Source organism: Humulus lupulus, chromosome 4 (genome assembly GCF_963169125.1).
Source record: "Humulus lupulus chromosome 4, drHumLupu1.1, whole genome shotgun sequence".
NCBI classification, from domain to species: domain Eukaryota; kingdom Viridiplantae; phylum Streptophyta; class Magnoliopsida; order Rosales; family Cannabaceae; genus Humulus; species Humulus lupulus.
The window spans coordinates 231,497,762-231,522,277 of NC_084796.1; the positions used below are offsets into that span (position 1 = coordinate 231,497,762).

Below are 24,516 nucleotides of genomic sequence, written 5' to 3' on the forward strand. Positions count from 1 at the left end.
TTTTTGTGCAGTTAAAAATAATTATAAATTTTGAGCCATTTTGCTTAATTAAAAGATTACCTACACAATGTATTTAGCAAATAAAATATGTTTTTATAGACAAACCATAGTTTAAATATTACACGTTTAATTAATATTTTAATATTTTCAATTAATTTTAGATATAAATTTATTTGAATTAATTATTACATATATAATGTTTTACAAACTAGTATCTTTTAACTGTAATTTATTACATGGGTTATGCTTGTGTTAAAAAAATTACAAAGTATTATTCTTAATAATACTTGACACTTACTTCACACCTTCTAGACATTTACCCGAAGGATATCGAGTATGTGCATATAGCTATTTTACATAATACTACTAATAGTAATAAGCTGTCATTTTATCAAAGTGTAATTTTGATAAGTACATTTCCAACAATTATTCTATTGAAATAATTATGTTACACATTTACTAATCATAACGTATTCAATTTTTAAAATTTTTGACATTTGACATAAATTAAAACATTATTTTTTATATCATAATCAAATTAGTTTTAAGATAGATCTTATGATTCTTTGTTTAAAATATTGTTGAGCTTTAAAGTACTTATTGCAGCAGCAATTACAAAAATAAGAAATTTATGTTTCACTGGAGCACTTGAACTTTACTTTCCAACATGTGGAGAGTAGAGACTTTTATATTCTGTTCAACTCGGCTTCTTTAACTTAAAAACTTTGAGAGTTTGTAGGGTTATTCTAACAAGCATTATTTGATCCAAATCAGTCGAAATAATAAGTTTAATTTAAAAATAATAAATATATAAAAATTAAATTACTTGAGATACAAATAATACAAAATTGGTGAGTAAAAATAATCACCTTCTTGAGATAATAGTCGAGTTTTAATGACTCACGTAGAAAATATGTGAGAATATTAAACCAATAAGAACATAAATTATTACAACCAATTAATTTTAAGGTAGAATGCAATATAAATTTATATGCAAAAGATGAAGTGGCAACTTACTAAACTAGAATCAAATCTCTCATTTTCTTCTCACTATCTTCTCCTATCAACTCAAAGACTTTAGAGTGCAAATTTAATACAATTGCCATATTCATGATTGAATATCAAAAAGAATGTTGGTAAGTATTTCCCATTTCATTGGGTTGTATAAATTTTGTATATAAAAGGACAAGTATAGTATTAAAGGATTTAGTAGTGGTGGTACTAAAGAGGATCTTCAATAATATCTTATAATGAAGTTGATAAGGTACCCCCAAGTCCTACCAAAGTCTTTTTTGTGGTAAATATTTGCTGCTGACAACACATGTAGGGGAGATTGAGAGAGATGTGCTTAAGAAAAAGTTTGGTGTGGAGTGGACGAAAAGGGTCACAACACACACACACACACACTATATGCCAATGCCAGAGAGGCGTGAGAGCCAAGGCGAAGTAGGAGAAAAGCCAGTTGCGGCAGCTTAGCTAACCCTTTTGACAATTATATTAATTCCTTTCCAGTTTGGACCTTCAAAGCAACAAAGGAAAAGAATCCCATTATCTCTTTCTTTAATCTTCTTTATTAATTTTAATTGATTACCCAATTTTCAAAATTAATATATATATATATGAATATGCTTTAGTAATTTAATGTTTTTCTAGTGGTCAGATTGTCATTTCTTCATGCTAAATTTAGATTAGGTTGTATGATTGAGTCAAGGGTGTTACCCTTTTTTCATATATGTGCATATATAACATAATAATCTGCCCTGTTCTTTTAACTTTATTTTATTTCCAAACCAATCCCTATACCTTTCATGCTGCGGTGTGGTGTGGGGGACCATTCAAAATTTGACACTTTCAAAAAAAACTTGTGTAGTGGGGCTAAAAGGATTTTTTTTATCGGAATAAATATATTTAACCATAGAAAATCAATGGTCATGATCGTTTGATTCAGTTCATAATAGAGAACCTTGGGGAATCTCTAGTCTCTACCCCCATGGGGTACCCCTTGGTGGTGGGTGGGTGATCAGTATACCCATTAGGCCTTCATACATAGCATGCAATTGGGTTATTTTTTTTTTTATAATAACTCAGAACAAGAGCTGTTTTTTAAGGAGAGAGAGAGAGAGAGAGGGGGAGAGAGTCCCTTTATGAACTCAATTGCCACCAAAAAAAGAAAAATAAATAAAGAACAAACAAACAAAAAAATTGGGTGTATGACAGTTGTGTCATGGCCATCTCAGAGCTTTCTAGGGAGTTATTTGTTGATACAAATATTTTGGTCTGGGAAAATCTTTGCAACATCACTGTCTAAGTGTGTGTCAATCCATTTTTATTATTATTAATTATTATTATTAATAATCTTTGTGTTGTGTTGGGTGGCAGTTAAACTATTTCCAACTGTTTTCTTTGTTTATTTCTCAGCTTCCAAGCCCCCTTATGATTGGTACAAATAATTACTAAAATTGGTACTTATTAATTAGACAATTAGAAATACAAATTGTAATTCTAATCACATTTTGATACTCTTATAGATTGCATATTGCTCTTTCTGTCAATATGCCCCATGGGGCCAAACCCCTTTTCATTTTTTTATATATATTTATATAAAATAAGGAATATATATATAATGAATATTGTGATGTAATAAATATAAAACGAATGTCATTATGCCAATAGTGAAACAATGATGTGTATTCCTCTTGTCCAACTTATATTTGCTTGCATGCTGGTAATTTATCATGGTAATGATGACAATCAATTAGGAATTATTATTTGGAACTTTTTTGTGGAAAATTTCATATACCATTATTAGAAAAACTCTCTTTCAAGTTGCTATACTTGTACATGTCTAGTAGAGATTTTCACATTTCACAGTAGTAAAAAGTGGAAGTTTTTACCTTTTTCTTTTTTGTCCATAGTGAAATAAATACTAATCTGTAATACACACAGTAGGTGTTGAAATCAAGTGAAAGACTTGGTCTATTATAGCATAGCAGCGCTAGAAGTAGCACAAATTGTGAGTTGGGGTAGGGAGTTGTTGCCTATGTTGACCAAGTATACTAATAACAGTGTAATTATGTAATAATTATATGAGAATATACACAGAAAGCAATGCATTAATTAAAAACACTACAAAAATAAAAATAAAACAAAACTTTAAAAAGTAGTAAAAAAAAGGAATGAGATTCCCAGCAGAGTATGAGATTGAAAGTGGCTTTAGTTGTAACAAAGCAAAGAGATGAGTGTTTCAAATATCATCTTCTGCCGACAATATTGCTCACTCTGAGCTGCCATTGTTTTTTTTTCTTTTCTTTAATACCAGTTTAACCTAAATATATTACTAAATTTTCCTTAAAAAAAAAACTGAAAAACTTCCATTGTTACAACTTTCTTGTGACACCAAATTTTGCATTAGGGGATTATATTTGTACGAGGCCTATCATAATATTTAAGCAAAAAATTTAACAAAGCTGTCAATTGTACTTTGCAGATTTAGGGTCTTAATCGTACAACATGACGATTTTGGGACATAATATAGTAATATACTATATAGTGTATAGTGTATGTGTTAGTTGACCCAGCAAAAAAAATATATTATGTGTTAGTTGAGATATAAATAAAACCTACCCAACTATAATCTTTTCTTTCTAAATTTATTTGGCGATAATTTCTTGAAACCCTGTTTTTGTATAATATTATTAAATATTTAGGTAATATATAAGTTAAATGAGAAAATAAATAAAAACCTAAATATGTATGCACTATTAAATATTATCTTAAGTTTATGCACTATTAGTGTTGCCGTAATTAATTGAGTGTGTCAAAAAACGAGCCAATAATTATTTTAAATTAATTTATATTTTTTAATGTACCAGCGAATCACAACATGTCTTTAAATAAAAGTTTAACAGTTTGTACTAGCAATATACCAAAATTATAACGGAATGTTTTTTTTAAAAATATTCAAGTATAACCATTTGTAAAAGTTTAATATTTATGTTATAGAGATTTCATTTATTTATTTATATATATATATATATACACTAGATACAATCATTTTCACGTTTTCATTTTCACGTTTCCTTAGTTTTATTAATAAAATTTATCAATTCTTTTTATTAAATTTATATTAATGTTATATAAATTTCAAATAAATAATCTATTTTAATAAAATAATTTATTTATTTTTGTTTAAATTTATATTTGTTATAGTTTTTGAATTTGGGAGTGACAACAATAAATTATATATTATATGTTTAATGTAATATTAAATATTATAATTGGATTTTAAATTTAAATTTTTTGTTAGTTTTTAAAAAAAAAATTGTTGCTAATTCACAGTAGATTATATTATATGTTTAATATGATATTATTTTAATAGGTGATTTTAAGTTTAATTAAATTTTATTTAAGTTATAAAACATATGATTTTATTATTTTTAAATAATTATTATTGTAAAATATCTCAAAAATATCTTATTTTAATTTGTTTGATTATTTAGTATTTTTAAATAATTATCATTATAAAATATCTCAAAAATATCTTATTTTAATTTGTTTGATTATTTATTATTTTTAAATAATTATCATTGTAAAATATCTCAAAAATATCATATTTTAATTTTTTTTAATTATTTATTTTATTTTATTTAAGTTTAAGTGTTTACAAACTACTGTTAAATATAAGAATATTCCATTAAAGTTAACATTAAAAAAAATAAAAAACCGTTAAAACTAATAATTTCCGTTATCTACACGCTTATTATATAGAAGATATATTAGATACAAGCAACATGCAATATACGCTTGTTCATGTAACATTCTCTTAATCCATACCCGTTACATCGTGTAATTAAATAGTGCTTAACTCGTTAAACGAATCATTTGGACTTAAACCGTGTAATTGTAACTAACTACATGTTTAGGTACTAAAATTTTTGGTCAAAAGTCAATCATTTCATTAAAAACGCTTAATCTCAATACATGGGATCCCAATAGAGTTTAAAACGGTTACAAATCCAAAATGTATACAACAGCCGACCTAAACGGCAAACTCAGGGTCTAACCCTAGTTCCAACTGATAACCCCGGTCGTGGTGGATGAGGAGGCTACATATATACACTCTGCCCCTGAAGCTCTCCAACTCATGGCTGGTACAACTTTTCTTTTCCTTTACCTACACCATTTAGCACCCGTGAGCCAAGGCTCAGCAAGAAAACATAACCATGCTTATTATTATCCATATTTTCCACCTATGATACGTGGCAGGGCCGAACGGGTCTGTGGGCCCTCAGAAGAGGTCCAAGCCCAACCTGGACCCAATGAATAATGAATATGGAAACCCTGACGACTCATACCATACTAAGCCTGATGACGGGCAAGTAGCGCAAGCATAGTGAGGGGGCCATAACTAAGGTGCAGGCCTGCATCATCTCCCTGACCACTCTCAATCTACATCATCCGGGATGTAAATTGTGATGGCAGACAGTTCACTCCAGGAGACGACTCCCATCAAGCGGGATCCAGGAGAAGACGTCGTCAACAAGATATCTGCCTTAGTAGATGAACCTAGGTCTTAGTAAACGAACCAGGACTTAGGTAAGCGATCCTGGATATGGGTAAATGAACTCGGACCATACGTTTGGATAGTGCAAGCCTAGTCTTCCTTGATGTTGACGTGTCCCCGAGAAATCCGGAGGTTGGTCTCCCTAACAAACCTACAGAATGGGATACGCACGGAACATACACTGTTCCTAAGAAACAGTACTACCACTACTTTGACAGATCCTGTCCCCAGGATCCCCTTAGTAGCCCACGCGGATCAGTCCGTGCTAACGAACAAAGGGCAGTTGTAAGGTTTGATCACGCCTAAGTCGGCTCAATGGGCCAGATTAACAATATCTAATTATTTTACATTCTTTGTATTATGGTTCCGTTAGCGAGAAAATTGTAATTACATCCTTATTGGGCCCGGATTAGTCCGACTCAAGCTACTTGACTACCTATAAATAGGATCAGTTGTGCACTGTAGCAAGGATCCCAAAATTTCTCTTGTAAGCAAAACGTTGTTGAACTTGCAGAAAGCCTCCATTGTCAAAATTCTCTAAAGCCTAATACCAGTGACTCATGGACTAAGGCTCATTAACGCCCCAACCACGTAAAAATTGTAATTGTTCATCTCTTATCCTTTCTTTCCAGCTCTTATTTTATAATATATCTATAGTTTCCGAAAAACTCGGTAAAACTTATAAGTAGTAAATCATCAAATCACAGAACCATAACTAACATGCTTAGCAGTAATAACACTACTCATGCATGCTGTCTATCCAGATAAGTGATTATAAAGTAACGCTAGGGCCTATTGCCCAATTCCTCATATAACCAGCCTTAGAGCTGGCCAAGCAGGTCTGGCGCTTAATATTTCAGACGACCTTTGTTGGGGTTTTATGCCCTAAATTAAAACCCAAATTCTTTGTAATCTCATTTTATTATCAATAAAAGAATAGAAATCATTTTTTGACTTGGTCAATCACTTTGCTCACATGTTTTATTTTCATGATTATTTGTTTAATATAAACTTCTATTAAATCCCGAGCATATAACTAATCTTATTTATAGTGATGTAATTACAGTGGAATATAAATATGATTATATGTTCAAAATAAGTTAGTCCTAAGATTAGTCAGTGCACCGGATTTACACTGACTTGCCAATCTACGATATGATCTACTTACACATTACAGTGTTATGTTCTTTCCAGAACATTGGCAAAGTAGATAAAATCGGATGTATATGTTACATCGGACAGGACCGATATTGACAGTTGATAAGATAAGTAAACATGCCGTTATTATCTATTCTAGTCATATCATATAGTTGACCATAGGTCAATTCAATCTCAATTCTGAGTGGTTAGTATTCTAACTGATTGTATTATTTGAGTTCTTTGACTTGTTCGTTACCAGCTTACCCTACGGACTAGCCCATACTTACATCTTGGGAACTCGGTAGTATAATTGAGTGGGAGTGTTAATCATAGATATGAACATCTATAGCTTCTGATGAAGAAGTGAAACGATGGTTTCCTTTTAGTTTGGTTCAAGGTGTTAAATGATAGAGATCTCATTTCAGTAATTAAATTAGTTTACTGAAATATCATTTACAAGGAACTAAGTGTTTTAAGGATAAAATACAATGAGGGGTAAAACGACATTTTAGTCCTATCTCATTGTAGACCGTCTATAGAGGATTGAGTGACAATTATGGTTGTAACAATGGATAATTAATAGTGTATCTATATTTGTTATAGAGCGTTCTATGAATTCAAGAGTGCAATTCCAAGTCTATAGTGGAGTCACGAGGAATTAATAAGTTAGTAAATTTATTTGTTAGATTTATGATAACTTATTGGAGCTTGATTTCATAGGCCCATGGTACCCATTGTACCTTGGATAAAATCATCTAGATAGTCTCAATTAATTGATTTAATTATCAATTAGAATTATCAAAGTTGACCAGGTCAATTTTGGATAGTTTCACAGAGTTGTGTAAGTTTGAGAAGAAAAGAGAAATTATGGCAGATTTATTAATTAAGATAAATTGGTATCTAAATTAAAAAATAAATTTAAATCAAGATTCAAATTATAAATAATTAATTTGATAAAGGATTTAAATAATTATTTAATTAATTAAATCAATAGAAAATAATACAGGCCTTGATTTTAAGTCCAATGGGCTTATAATCAAATGGGAAATTTCACGAGCCTATAGCCCATGATAATTTCGACCTAGGGCTTCAAAATGGCTGTTATTTTATTGATTTTTTAATTAATTAAATGGCCTAATTGAGTCTATAAAAGGAGTGCTTAGAGAGAAGATTTTAGAGATGACAGATAAGTCACAAGTCAGATTTTCTGATAGTTTTAGATTCTCTCTAAACACAAGTCCTTTTATAAACCTCTTTGTTATTTTCTCTTCTTCTCTCTATATCTGTCTCATGTGTTGAGAATTTCCCACACTAGTCTAGGTGGTTCTAATGATGCATTGGAAGATCGTGAAGAAAATAGAAGATCGGTTCAGTTTCTTGATAATACTCTGCGACAGAGAGAATACAAGAGTTAGAGAAACTGAAGGAATGACTCTTTAATTCTGCTGCGTATACTGTAAGTATTCTATTTTTGTTTCTCTTTGAATTCAATTTTAGAAACATGTTTTAGGCTATCTCGTATTAATTTGTTTAATATTAGATATACATGAAAATAAATAAAGATCCTGTATAAGCTTTTTCCAACAGCCTTAGGGTCGTTCAAGCGTATATCTCGCTTCCTGGTTAATTTAACCACATCGGCCAGTGTTCAGCACGCTATCGCCGCCCTCGACTCCTAAGTCGAGCCTTTAAACCCTCGACTTATAAGCCGAGCCTTATAAATATTCGACTTGTAAGCTGAGTCTTTTACCCTTCGACTGATAAGTCGAGTCTTTTAACCTTAGACTAATAAGCCGAGTCTTTTAACCTTCGACTGATAAGTCGAGTCTTTCAACTTTCGACTGATAAGTCGAGTCTTTTAAAATAGATATGTCATTGACTATTAAGCCAAGATTTTCATCAAATGACACAAATGATTCCTCGACTTATAAGCTGAGTCTTTTAACCTGACACAATAGATAGAGCCTCGGCTAATAAGTCGATCTTTCCAATCATGTATTATAGGTAACCCTCGACTTATAAGCTGAACTTCACAATCAAACATACAGATAAGCAGTTATTACTTACATAGGTAAACACAACACAATTAACATGTTTAATAAAACATTCTCAGCATAGTAATAACCATGTACTATAACTGGGCCAAGCCCTAAACATAGACCGGGTGTAGTTTTCTTACCTCAGGTTCTGAGTAAATAGTGTCTGACAACCCCCAAGCCTAACAGTTCACCCTAGTCACAACCATAACAATAAATAACTATCAAGAACGAGCTAATAAAGGCTTCCGGACCAAGTCCTAGCCTCCAAGACCTTGCATTCTACTAACCCGAGTAGTAGAACCATTCCCGAGCTTTTAGGTTTGGATTCCCAGCTCCCAAAACCTACTTTTTCTCATTCCCCCTATTTGAGTCACGATGCCCCCCACTAAGGATCGCAGCGCAACAAGTTAGAGAGCCTCGAGCCCAAAACCACAGGGCACGCGCCGTGGCGCAACCCGCATAGCACCAAAGCGCCAAGGCGAGTCGAGGCACGTGCTTGTTCCTTTGAGTTCATAAGGGCCGCTGTGCCTCAAGAATAGGGCTGCGATGCGGCCCTGCGAACTCAGAAAACTAGTGATTTTCAGAATCGCCAATCCTCCAAAAACCATCCTAAACACATGTTTTTCACCTATTTCGACCATAATAATGGTCCCAGCAGCTCAGACATATCAAAACCAAACTGAAAACTCAATTGAACATCGAAATTCACTAAAACTCCAAAAACTAAAAAAACTAAACTCAAGGACATGAGTTTACCTCTGCTGAAAATGTTTCCCTTGATGATTACCAAGCTCACAATCTTCCCAACTCTGCTTAGAGCCACTTCAAATCCCTAGCTAGCTTGCCTCCAAGCTTTAGGATAAAAAACTCTAAATTTTCTTCAAAGTGAAAACTAGAGAGAGAGAGTAAACGTGAGATAGAGAGGTTCTGTTTTGTGATACTCTGTTTTCCTCTGCTTCCCAAGTTAATAAACTTAGCTACAAAATATCCTAAGGGTCCAAAGACCAAAATGCTCCTAAGGCCAAACTTCTCTCAAAGCCCACTAAGGGCAAAACCGTCATTTTGCACTCCCATCTCCCATTACACTTAAAACTCTCAGTTAATTCCGCTAAACCCAGAATATCACTAATTTTTCCAAAATATGACTCATACTCTAGTGAGTCTCGGTAACTCACTGAATTACCGAAATACCCCTTGGCTCATCCTGAGCCGGGTATAAATTCCTCCTTGTGACTAAACCGCTATCTTGCTCGAAAGGACCAACTCCTGCCGAATATCTCAAATATATCCACATAATAATGTGGTCTCAATCACATAATATCATATAATTACAACTAGACCCTCAATGAGTCAAAATTACAAATATGCCCATTTAAATAAAAGCAGAACTGTTTCACACGTTTAATACACTTAAACATGCATAATTAACTATATAATAATACAACCCATGCAATTCACATAATTACATAAATATCCAATTAATTTACATAATATTCTAATATTGCCCTCTTGGGCCCTTAATCAAGGCACTAAGCCTTATTAGGAATTTTGAGACGTTACAACTTAGTTTTATTTGTAGAATTTATTAAATTTGTATTATTGTCATATAAATTTCAAATAAATAAACAATATTATATATAAAATAATGACATAAACATATTAAATCAAAACACTATTTATTTATTTTTAAATATATATATAATATGATAACCTTTTTAAAATGTATTATATATTATTATAATGATATTTTATAATATTTAAATTTATATTGATACAAGTATTAAATATCTAGTCTTGTATTAAATATTATTATAATAATGATATTTTATAATATTTGAATTCATATTAATATAATTAGTAAAAATTTAGGATTATATATTATTATCACAATAATATTTTATAACATTTAAATTTATATTAATATAATTATTAAATATCTAGTATTGTATTATATATTATTATAATAATGGCATTTTATAACCTTTAAATTCGAATTTGAATTTATATTAATATAATTATTATATATGTAGTCTTATATTAAATATTATTATAATAATGATATTTTATAATATTTGAATTTATATTAATATAATTGATAAATATCTATATTTTATAACATTTTAATTTATATTAATATAATTATTAAATAACTAGTATTGTATTATATATCATTATAATAATGATGTTTTATAACTTTTGAGTTTGAATTTATATTAATATAATTATTATATATGTAGTATTATATTAAATATTATTATAATAATGATATTTTATAATATTTGAATTTATATTAATATAATTGATAAATATCTATTTTTAAGTTAGTTTTTAAGGTATATTTCGTTAAATATATAGAATTTTTGATTAAAGTTAACAAAACAAATCGTTAAAACCAATAATTTCCATTATCTACACACTTTTTATAAAGAAGAGATACATAGGGAATGACTATAATTGGTGCTTATTTTTTATTTTTTTTTATAATTTGGACCATGGATAAGTTATTGTAACCCAGATTTTTTTATATGATGGTGTACATTATAGTCATAGGGTGCCTCCCACAAATTTTTAAGATTTTTTTGGATAATTTAGGGTGCCGAAATACGGATTTAAACTTCTTGTTGCAGGCGTGTCTGTTACGGTTTTTATATATGTGTGTGTGTAATTAGTTGTTTAAATCTTGATTTTGATACCCTAAATCATCTAGAATTTCTTGAAAATTTGTAGGATATCTTATATAAATACAATGTACACTAGTATATATATAATGGATTACAACTTATCCATTTACCAAAAACATAAAAAGACCTAGCTCTTTTCAAAAGACCTACTATAGTCTTTCTCTACATATATATTTAGGAAAATTCTATGATACAGCCCCCAAAAAGGGATGCATCAGTGTATGTTGCACACGTGAATGTTTTGTTCATACGCGTGTGAAACAAACTGTTTGAACTATGATTTAGACATTATAAATTATTTAGAATTTAAAAAAAAAATGTGGGATGTCGTAGATAACTACAATGTATGTCGTCATATAAAAAAAATAGGATTATTATAAATATTCACATGCAAGAAACACAAAAGGGTGTAACCAGGGCACCCATTTTAGGGGGTTGTACCGTAGAATTTCCCTATATATTTAAAGGGAGAGTCTAGGGTAAGATATGCCTTTTTATCTTACTGGTAGGGTATGACCCTGCTTTAGGCACGGAAATCAAATATGACCCCAAATTTTTATAGTAGTGTTTGTTGTAGTCATAGAAGGCCTCTAGCAAATTTTTAGAAGATTTTGGATAATTTACGGTATTGACATCAGGATTCAAATAACCTATTTTACACGTGTGCAATATAATTCTGAACCTTGATTTCAACACTATAAATTATCCAAAATTTCTAAAAAAATTGCAAGAGACCTGCTATTAGGGCTGTGCTTTTTTTATTTTTAAACCCGAATAATCTGCCCATACCAACTCGAAAAAACTTGACGAAAATGTAACCCGATGAAAATTTAATGTGCGTAATAATGTGCGTAATATAAAAAGAAATATATGGGAGAGATAAATTGGGTAACTTGACCCGCCCAATTAGAAACTTATTCAAGTATATAAATAAATAAATAAAATAGGTTTTGTTTCATTTTTTTACAATGAATTTAAAATTTTGTGTTCAAGCTTGAAAGATAAATTTTATACTTGTATTGAAAAGAAAAGACTACAATTTTTTTTAGAATAAAAAAACTTGAAGGTAATTCGGTTGGGGTAGGTTAACCCGACCAACCCACCCAAACCATTGAACGGGTTAATTTTTTTTCTTATTTGGGTGGGTTGGTTGTCCCCAACCCGATTAAGACATCGGACGAGTAAAAATGGCGCGCAACCCGACCAACCCTACCTGCTATGACTACAATAACCACCACCATAAAAAATAAATAAATATGAGATCACAACTGATTTACATGCCTAAAACAGGGTCATGCCCTACCACTAAGGTAAAAAAGCGTACTTAATTGTAAATTTTTTCCATAATAAAAAAGCGTACTTTATTATGTATACTTTTTTTTATTATTACAATTTGACATTGGAAGTTCATGATAATGAGTAATTAGGGATGCACATGGCCCCTGTCCTCGTCCCATCTACACTTTTAATCTTTGTCCTTTCCCCATCCTAACTTATTTCTTGTCGGGGCAGGATTCTCCAGAAACCTATTTATTTTAAAAAAATTAAAATAAAATTTGTGAATTACATTAAAAGTAAAATATTATACAATATTTATAATTTAAAATACTAAATACTATTTTAAAGAAAATTTAAAAAGTTATTAATATACTACATTAACACATAAAAATATATTTAAAAAGTAGTTAAATATTAAAACAAACTAAGTCAGGGTGAGAAGTAGTATCTCGTCTCTGCTCTATTTAACATTCAGTAAGATAAAATTAACCTCATCTTACCCCGTTTCCCATTTGGACCAGGAATCTCCATCCCATTAGGAGCATAGCCATGTGTGTCGTATGACCCATGCTGGCATGCTATCTCAAGCAAACACAGCCGAAAGGATATTTATCAACTGGAGAACTTTGATTCTCTCAATTATAATTTTTTTATTAGTTTATGAAAGTAAAATTATATTACTCTTAAACATTAAGAAAATATGTCTTCAAATCCTTCATGGATAGTAATAATAATAATAATAATAATAATAATAATAAAACTAAATTGATTTCTTGGCTGTCACTCACCACGGTAACTTAAGCAAGGGGCAAACACAGTGTCACATTAAAACAAAAATATGAAGTTGAAGAAAAACTTTCTTAAAGACATGAAAGGGACATCTCTGAATAAGCAAGAAGTTAAAAGGAAAGTTAATGAGAAATATATGGAATCTGATGGGAAAAGATGATTCAACGATGACAAACCAAATGATTTAAAGTTAAAAAAAGAATTGAGATAATTAGATTTATAAATTAACAAAATAAAAAAAAAGGACAGAAATTGGAAATTAGAAAGCAGAAATCAAGGAAAAAATGTGAAAAGAATATAAAGAGAAGCCTCCAGTTAAATTGTTAAAGAACTTTAATATTTAATTTATATTTATATATATATATATAACTTGTACATTATGTATAGTTTTTTTTAATACATCATTTAAATATTATATTATTTTTTATCTTTTCCATTCATTTTAAATATAAGTTTGTGTAGGAGAAAAAGGGAGAGGAGAAGTGAGAAAATAATTTTAAAAAAATAAAATAAAAGATGAATAGTATTATATAGAAAGATATAGAAATAGAATGAGCATTGCATCAAAATATAAAAAAATAGAGCATTTGATGAGGTGCTTTTTTAGGATCAAAATATGTATTTTACAATAGTTGCCCTAACACCTCGTCGTATACCACATTCGGAGGACCATTATTATTATTATTATTATTTGCAGTTAGTTGCTTGATAAAACATATAATAGAATCTAGGGTATTTTTATGGTGCACCCCATTTTGTTTGTATCCGGGGAATAGTTTTTTGCGTGAATTTTTTTTATGATTGTATTTATTGTGGTTATTTAGACTATTCTGTAAATTTTTAAAATATTTTTGAATAATTTATAGTACCGAAAACAATATTCAAATATATTATTGCACGTGTGACTATTTTTCTATGGTTGTGGAAAACAATATATTTAAACATTATTTTTGCTATTTTAAATTATTCGAAATTTTCTAAAAATTTATAAAATACTCTATATAACTATAATATACACAATCATAAAAAAAATTACACCAAAAACTATTTACGGAGTGCAAATAATATATCTCTTCTGGCGAGTTGCACCAAAAAAAATTCTTATAGAGTCTATAAGAGTAGGTTAGTAGTTTAGAATCTTTGGCTGAATCTGAGAATTACACCCCAATAATTTAGAGCACTTTACAGATACAAATAATGGGAAAAAAATATATTTATTCAAAAATTAAAATAATTAACATAATATTTAATAATAATAATAATAATAATAATAATAATATTATTATTATTAAAAATGTGAGCGTAGTGATGACAGAAGGATGATCCATTCCATTCTCTAAGTTGTAAGATCAAAAACAAAATAATTTTGTCGTGAAACCACACCAATTTCCTATGTGACCACGTGAGTCAGACCATATAATAATAAGATAACTTACACAACTGGCTCATTTTAATTTTTAACACCTCATCTCATATACTTCCTCTACGCTATATATTTTAACTTTTTTTATTAAAGTTGCCCATCACATTTCACTTTCTAAATACTCGAGGAGTCAAAATAAATTCTAAAAATAGCACCGTTAAAATGTGTTATTCAGTCCTAAAATTTAGATAAAAGTTAATTCAATAAAATAAAAAAATGGAAGTATTATATAAATAGAAATAAAATTTATTTTTAAAAATCCTCTCACTTAAATTTTTGATTAAGGGGCAAATATATTTGTAAAGTGAAACCTCCAAAAACAGTTTTGTTGATGAATTTTCTGATGAGAGGTTATATTAAGACCTCTAAATATTATACATATTATGCTCAATTTTGAATTTTCATTTAAATTTACCCAATTTTTTAGTATAATAATTTTATACCCACATTTTTTTAGTAAAATTTTATACCCACTTTTAATAACACGGTCTATTAAATAAGTACTTGTAACGAATAATTATGTTTCACATTTTGTACACGAGGGTCATATTTTTGTAATTTTGGTTGATATTTTATGTATACGATTCACATTTATGCCATTGACCTCTAATTCATACATGGTGATTTTTAATTTATGATTTTAGTTTATATGCCATTTTAATAAATATGTTTCATTTAATATAGTTTTTATTCACATTTTAATATTTTTCTAGCAGAGAAAAACACAGAGAGAAGCAAAATAGAAAACTAGTATATTACTGAATGTGTAATCGTGTGTTTATGATACAAGGGCTTGGGCCTTATATAAAAAAGGAGTCCTGGAAACTAAATGGTAACAATCAGGCCCAAAGAGTAATATAATACAGTTACAGTTAATAATTTACATTACAAGCTAAATTGAATTAGTTTTAAGACTAACTAACCATTGAGACTATACTAATACACCTCCTCAAGACGGAGTGTATGTTAATCAGTGCTTTGCTAACCATATCTTGGAAATGATTAGGAAACAGTGCCTTGGTGAAAATATTAGCTAAGTTACTCTTTGAAGCAACATGTACCATCTTGAGTGTTCCGGAGGTGACCTTCTCTCTAACGAAATGATAATCAATATCAATATGTTTTGTTTTCTCATGAAAGACTAGGAGGGTGTTTGACTCCTTAACTAAAAAACTGTTTTTTGTTTTTTAAAGCTAAAAATTGTTTTTTGAAAACAAGTTGGGATTTTTGGCGTTGTTTTCATAAAATAATTTTTAAAAACAAAGTTACAAAAAACAGAAAATTTTAAGAACAACAAAAAGTTCTTTTCAGTTGTTCTCAAATTTTTTTTGTCTATATTTTTTTTTCTCACATAACTTTTTTAATTATTATTATCTAACATAATTTATTGTCATATCATTTTCTCTCTCATTAGTTTCTCTCTCTTCACTTTCTCTCACATCACTTTCTCTCTCATCACTTTCTCTCTCCTTACATTTTCTCTCTTGCTATTTTCTTTTTCATCATTTTCTATCTCCTTATTTCCTCTTGCATCATTTACTATATCCTCACTTTCTCTCTCATCACTTAATATTTTCTTACTTTCTCTCTCATCATTTTTTCTCTCTTGCCATTTCCTCTCTCTCTACTCATTTCTCTCTCTTCACTTTCTTTCTCATTACATTCTCTCTCATTTTTTCTTACATCGATCAATTTCTCTCTTCTCAATTTCTATTTCTTCAAATTTTCTCTCCTTACTTCTCACTCCTTATTTTTCATCATTTTTCTTTCAAATTATTTTATCTCATTATTTATTACAAACTTTTAAAAGATTTTTATCTTTGTAAATATATTTGTTAATTTTTTATTTAAGAATTAAAAAAAACTAAAAAATTGTTTTTAGAAAACATTAACCAAACACCTCTTGTTTTTTAAAAACTACAAAAACTGTTTTCTGTTCTCAACTTTGAGAACACAACTTTGAAAACAGAAAACAGAAAACAAAGCCAAACAGGCCCTAGATTTTCAGAGATGTGGATTGCAGCTTGATTATCACAGTAAAGTATGGCTGGTTGTTTGTGAATTATACCAAAGTCTTGAAGAAGAGCAAGGAGCCAAGTGACTTAAAAAGTTGCATTTTCCATGACTTGATATTCTGCTTCAGCTGAAGACCTTGAGACTGTAGGGTGAATTTCTGACTTCCATGAGACGAGAGAGTGGTAGAGAAACACACAATAGCCTGAAATAGAGCGCCTTGTATCTTTACAACTACCCCAATCAACATTAGCAAGTATTTGAACTTGTAGAGCATCATTTTTAAGACTGGTTTCTACATAAGCTCACAATTGATGGGAAGAGTTAGATGGAAAAAACAATCCTTGACCTGGGGCACCTTTTAAGTATTGCAGTATGTGATGAGCTGCTTGGAGATGTGGTAGCCGAGGAGATTGAAGGTATTGGCTGAGTCTATTGATAGCAAAGGAAATGTCAGGTCTTGTTATTGTAAGATAGATTAGTTTTCCAATGATGCTTTCGTAAGTAGTAGGATCTGAAAGTAATTCACCATCATCCTTGCTTAAGTGTAAATTTGGTTCCATTGGAGTATTGGCTGATTTTGCTTCGAGGTGGATAGTGTCATTAAGTAGTTGTAGAGTGAAAGGGTGTTGAGAAACTGATATGCCTTTAGAAGTGCGCCCAATTTCTAAGCCAAGAAAGAATCTCAAAGGACCTAAATCTTTCAGTTTAAAGCGGCTATCAAGAGTTGTTTTGAACATAGAAATAGCCTGGTCATTGTTGCTAGCGATTACAATATCATCAACATAAAAAAGTTTGAGAATCTCTGTGAATGAATAAAGAATGATCTGAAGCATATTATTGAAAACCATCTTGAATCAAAGTTGAGCTCAGTTTGGCATACCATTGCCTAGATGCTTATTATAAGCCATATAAGCTCTTTTGAAGTTTATAACCTGGATTTGCGGGTAATTTTATATTTGGTTTATAGTCTTGGGGTAATTTCATATAGATATCTTCATGCAAATCTCCATGGAGAAATGTGTTGTTAATAACCATTTGATGGAGACTCCAATTTTGGATGGCAGCAAGAGCTAAGAGTAACTTAAGTGTGTTAAACTTAGCAACTAGGGCATAAGTGTTTGTGTAATCAACTCCTTGTTGTTGAGTGCATCCTTTAGCAACAAGACATGATTTTAGCCTATTAATATCTCCATTTAACTTATATTTTATTTTATATATCCACTTACTGCCAATAATATGTTGGTTTTGTGGAAGAGAAGTAATAGTCCAAGTATTGTTATTTTCTAAAGCATTAATCTCATTTTGCATGACTTGTTGACATTCAATGTGTTTGGAAGCTTCCTTGAAAGAATAAGGCTCTGAGATAATGTTCGTATTAAGAATAGTTGTCCGAAAATGAGATGATAGCTTTGAATAGTTAATATAATTGGAAATTGGATGAGAAGTAGGGTGATGCCCCAAATTTCCTAATAAGGTTGAGGACCTTGATTAGGAGGCCGGGAGGGCCATAATTGATTTATTATGCTATTTAATGATAATATGCATGTTTATGTGTATTAAATATGCATGTGAACCCATTTGTGATTAATTGGGTGATTTTCATATTTTGGCTGTTTCGGGCATTTTTGGCATATATGTGAAATTGGCGTGGTGCTTTGTTATTATTTGGTTATGCCAGGGTTACCCAGCACAAGACGATCCTAGGAGGTAAGCTAGTGAGAAAGTCACATCGGGATTTAAGCTTGACTTGGAGTAAGTCAAGGGGTATTTAGAGCATTACCGGGTTATTGGGTAATGGGAATTAATATTTGGTGATAAATTGGGAGTTAGTAAGATCAGGGGGAAATTCTGGAAGTTTTGACTATAATGTCCCCGGGGGTGTTTTCGGGACCCCGAGCATTAGGTTTTATTGGAAGCTACTTAAGCTTGAAGTAACCTTTTAAGAAAATAAAAAGAACGTTCTGTACGTTCTCTTTCCCTAAAAGTTTCATTTTCGTCTCCCGATCGCGTTTTCGAAGATAACTTGAGTTCTAGGACTCGGAATCAAGTAAGGATCGAGGCATAGCAATCCTAAGGAGAATTAGAAGCTTATTAGCCGGAGGATTTGGTTGGAAACAACTCAATTGGAGGTAACTCAAGTTTAAGTTTTAAGTTTTTAAGCTTGAATTGGATTTTGTGAATCGTTGAGTTTTTAGTTCGTTTGAGCATCAGGTTTTGGTGGTTTTGGACCATTGAGGAGTTTGGGAACTTTTATTTGATGATTTGAGAATGTTTAGACATGTTTTTGGGAGGTTTTAAAAGGTTAAAAACAAAGAAAAATAGCAGCCCCGAAGTTGGGCCGCGGCCCTGTTCTTGGGCGCCGCGGTCCTTGCTCGATGAAGCAGGTGCCATGTTTTTCTCTTGCTGGGCGCCGCGGCCCTTGGTGTTGGGTGCCGCGGAGCTTTCCTCTGGTTGTGCTGGGGGCCGCGGCTCAGGCAGGCTTTTGAGCCCGTTTGGGTGTTTTGACCCCGGGAGCATGGTTTTAAGCCTCGGGATCATTCCTACTACCCGGATTAGTGAGGATTGATGTCTTGGAGGCTAAGTTTTATTCAAGGATTGGTTTTAGAACTTGAACTCATTGGGTCACCATTTGTGGTTGTGACTAGGTTATCACTAGAGGCTTGGGATCAGGATCGTGCTTGTGGCTCATTTGTTGGTAACTTGTGCTTGAACCCAAGGTAAGAAAACTGCACCCCATGTGTGACATGCATGGCTATTATTGATGCATGTTTGATGTTTAAATGTAAACATTGATAGCATAATGAATGCTTAGCAATCTTGCTCATTTGCATATGATTATTACTGAGGCATGCTGGATGATTAAGTGTGATGCATGTGATGCACGAGAAACATGTGATTAGGGCATGCCATGAATGATGGATATGGGATTGGTCAGAGCTTGAGTCTCTGTGTTTGTGCATGATCATTATTATGCTCACAATTGTTAAGTAAGCATGTTGAGTGCCTCATCTTTGGATGTGTGACATATGATATATGTTTGGTAGCAATGCTTACTTATGCATGGTACTGACTCATTAGTCAGAATTGGCAAAGGTGTTAGTATCAACTGTGAAGCTGTGACTCATTAGTCAGGTTCGGCAGTGGTACAAGGCACTGGTCACATTGCGCTGACTCATTAGTCAGGACGGCCTTAGTGTGTTTCACGCAAGCCAACAAAGATTAGATCTAATCGAATTTCTGCGTTGAATGACTCAAATGAGCATTAATGCTGGACCGACCTCAAGGTCGATGAATACTAAAAAGCGCTTGTCTAGCCAAGGGCTAGCCATTTATAGCCAGGGCCAGTGAGCCCCGTGACTGTTATGTCACATGGATATGGGCACCGGCCCCACAGTGACGTGCTTGTCAGTCACTCATCTGATAAGAGCCATTGCAGGAAAGCCCAGGTAACGGTGTCGTTACACGGCTATGGGCACTGAGGCCCTAGTGACTTGTTTGTCAGTCACTCAGTATGGTTTACCAGAACCTCAAGTGATATTCACTCATCTAATTAGAGCTATAAGCTCTGTATGATCATTTTGGTCATCATATGCATGGCTATGGGCACCGGCCCCACGGTGACGTGCTTGTCAGTCACTCAGCATGGTTTACCAGAACCTCAAGTGTTGAGACACTCATCTGAATTGGATTGACTTGGTAGTCCTCCAATCAGAAGGGAAGGATTTCTTATCTTGGATACCCCAGCATTGTTTGAACTCATTTGCATGCTGAATAGAGCTATGTTTGCTAGGCATGCCAGATATGATTTGATATCATGATATGACTGTTTATGAGCATATGAGTTTTCTTGTTGGGCTTCGGCTCACGGGTGCTTTGTGGTGTAGGTGAAGGAAAAAGGAAGCTGGACCATCCTTAAGTTGGAGAGCTTAGGTGATGACGTGTATATATGCAGCTGCTCGACCAATACTTGGGCAAGGTTTAAAAGGGGAACTAGGGATAAACCCTGTTTTGCCGCTTAGAACGGCCTGTTGTAAATATTCTCTTGTAATAGACTCTGAAATTATATTTTTGGGATCCCAATGAATACAGTAAACGTTCTAGTGAAACGTTATATCTTAACCAAAATTTTTAATCCCTAAACCGCTAATCATACTTAGTTACACATTTATGGCCAAATGACTCGATTAGCGAGTTTAGCACTGTTTGCAATGTGCACTGTAGCGGTCCCTAGAGTTGGGGCGTTACAAGTAGAAGCAGGTACCATGGTATAATCACACAAGAGCTGTTCTAGGTGTTTTGGTTTTTTGACAACTCAGCCAAACTTGGTTCTTGTCTTATTAATTTGCTGAATATCAGTTGGTGAAATGGATTGTAAATGTTGTTATGAAATGGAAGCAGGAGGAGCTACATTAGTTTTTAATGTTTGAATATCAGCAGGAATAACTGATTCAAATGGTACTGCTGGAATGATAGTAGAAGAATCTGTAGAGATATGTTGTGTTGGTTTTAAAGAATGATTATGTGGGAGCACAGTTTGGGGAAAAAGAGAATTAATTATCTTTTTTTTTTTTTTAGATTTTTTTGAAATGGATATATGTGCTCATGAAATGAAGTGTCTCTTGAATTGAGAATTTGTTTTGGTTGGATGTCAAGTAATCGGCAGGCTTTCATGCCATCCGGATATTCGATGAAAACACACACTCTAGATCCAGGTGTGAATTTGTGACGATGACTGTCTAAAGTGGATGCATATGCAAGGCATCCAAAACTTCTAAGGTGTTCATAAATTAGTTCTTTATTGTAAAGGGTTTCATAAGAAGTTTTGCCTTTGAAAAGCATTGATGGAGTTCAATTGATTAAGTATGTGGCTGTGTGAATAACATAACTCCAATAAACAAGAGGTAAATGAGATTGAAAAAAACAAGGCTCTTGCAACATTTAAAATGTGTTGGTATTTTCTTTCTACAACTGAATTTTGTTGAGGTCTATCAACACATGAGTGATAGTGAATAAGGACTTTACTAGCATAGAAAGATGTGAGAGTGAATGCTCTAGCATTGTCAGATTTTACAGCTTTGATATTAATCTGAAATTGAGTATTAGTAAGAGAGAATTTTTTTGGAATAATGTCTTGGACATCAGACTTTGCTTTGAGCATATATGTCCAAGTGAATCTGGACTTATCATCCACAATGGTCAAGAAATACTTATAACCTTCAACACTAATTATATGGAATGGACCCCATATATCAATGTGAATTTATTCAAACAAAGTAGTAGCAATGTTGCTATGGCATATAAAGGGAAGTTTCTTTTGCTTAGCAAAATGGCAAGTGGAGCAATGAGTACAATTAGAATTGTTGAAACAGAAATGAATCTTTTTATTGATCTTATTGGTAATGAACAAAGAAGGAAGCCCTAGGCGTTTATTCCATAGGTTTGCATCAGAAAAAGATGTACATGATACAGTCAATTGATTACATGGAATTGAAAAAAAATATTGGGGAATGACATATAGCCGACCATGTCTCTTAGCAGTCCTAATCTTTAGTTTCAGTGACTGTTCCTGTGTGATACAAGATTCAGAGAAAGACATGGTAAATGATGAGTTATTAAGAAAAACATTTACTGACAAAAGATTAAATTTGAAGTGTGGCACATAAAGAATGTTAGTCAGTGTAATATGCTTATTAATAACAATAGTACCAACTTTTTCTATTCTAACATGTTCTCCAGTAGGTAACACAACAGATTTGGCAAACAAAGAGCTGTTAAACGATGTAAAATAAGAAAGATCATGACAAATGTGATGGGTTGCCCCACTATCAATAATCCAGTGTTTAGATAAGGTAGATATAGTGTTACTAGAAAAGTTAGAAACAATTGAAGTTTGCTGCTCAGTCGATGGTGTAGGTTGTTGTAGTTCTTGACTCAAAAGGGAGATGAGTTGTTGAAATTGAGCAGACAGATTTTGAGAATTGGTGTGCTCCATGGTAGAAGAATCATGACTTGCGAAAGCCTGATTAACCGAGGGTTGTGGTTTCTTCTTCTTATCCCCATAACAAGGAGGGATAACCATGGAGAAAAAAGCATTTGTCAACAAGATGGCCCGGTTTCATACAATGGGAGCAAGAAGGTCGTTGCTGTTTGTTTTGAGAGGCTGGAGGAATTGGTGGGTGGACAGCAGAGGCGACTGGAAAGGTGTCACCAAGGGTACATTGATGCTCTTCTTGAATGACCACTGAGAAAACCTTGGAAATGGAAGGCAGCAGATCATTGAGCAAGATTTGAGCTCGCACAAAGTGGTAGGACTCGTTAAGACCGGTGAGGAACTGGAGGACTTGTTCTTGATTATAGAACTCAACCAATTTCTTCATGGCTCCACAAGTGCAAGTGGCTGAAGGTTGAAATTCTTTAAGCTCATCCCAAAGGGATTTGAGCTTGGTGAAATAGCTACTCACATATTGGTCTCCTTGTTTGAGACTGAGAAGATGAGTTTTCAATTGAAAAATTCTTGGGCCATTTCCCTGATTGAAGCGCTCAACAAGATCATTCCACATATCAATGGCCCTATCAAGAAACATAATACTTTCGGCTATGTTAGTAAAAACAGAGTGAATGAGCCAAAACATTACCATATTTGTAACACCCTACTACACATGGACCGTTACACTGTGCATTTTAAATAGTGCTAAACTCGCTAAACGAGTCATTTGGCCATAATCGTGTAACTAAATGTGATCAACGGTTTAGGATTAAAATTTTTGGTCAAAGATACAACATTTTACTAAAACGTTTACTGTATACATTAGGATCCCAAAATACATTTTAAAGGTTAATTACAATAAAAGAGTTACAACCAGCCGACCTAAGCGACAAAATAGGGTTTAACCCTAGTTCATCTTTAAACCCTCGGCCATGGTGGTCGAGCAGCCGCATATGTACACATCGTCACCTAAGCTCTCCAACTCAAGGATGGTTCAACTTTCTTTTACCTTTTCTTGCACCACATAGCACCCGTGAGCCGAGGCTCAGCAAGAAAACTCAAACATGCTCATAAGCAGTTAATAACATGTCCTCAAATCATAATAAGGATGCCTAGCAGTAATAACCCTATTCATACATGCAGGCAAGTACAAATAAATGTTTATGGAGTCCTGAATAGATGACTAATAAGTCTCTCTGGGGAACTGCGCCTTGCATAGATGAGTAATAAGTCTCTTTGGGGAATTGCGCCCTGAATAGATGACTAATAAGTATCTCTTGGAAACTGCACTCTAAATAAATGACTAATAAGACTCTCTGTGGAACTACGCCCTGAATAGATGACTAATAAGTCTCTCTGGGGTCTTGCACCCTAAGCCATGTGACATATTAGTCACCTGAGCCTTTAGCCCTGGCTCTGAGTAACCAGCCTTAGGCTAGCCAAGCGCTTTAGTTTTTCTTCATCCAATAGGTTGGTCAAGCATTTCATGCATATGTTGATTAGATCTAATCATTTTGGCCTGCGGTCAGAACGCTAATGCCGTTCTTGACTCATAAGTCAATTCCATACGACCAGTGCTCAGTACTATTGCCGATCATGAC

The 24,516-nt window shown here is 32.5% G+C and overlaps 1 protein-coding gene across 1 annotated transcript; it reads right to left on the bottom strand.

Moving 5' to 3' along the window:
• Positions 1–22,979: 22,979 nt before the first annotated feature.
• On the bottom strand, positions 22,980–23,567 carry LOC133832985 (uncharacterized). The gene has a single exon (XM_062263253.1). It carries the CDS (start codon positions 23,565–23,567, stop codon positions 22,980–22,982), a length of 588 nt encoding a protein of 195 aa, XP_062119237.1.
• Between the last annotated feature and the right edge of the window lie 949 nt (positions 23,568–24,516).

Excerpts from the sequence above, each read along its gene's own strand:
- LOC133832985 (XM_062263253.1), bottom strand. The coding sequence starts at position 23,567 with ATGGTAATGTTTTGGCTCATTCACTCTGTTTTTACTAACATAGCCGAA.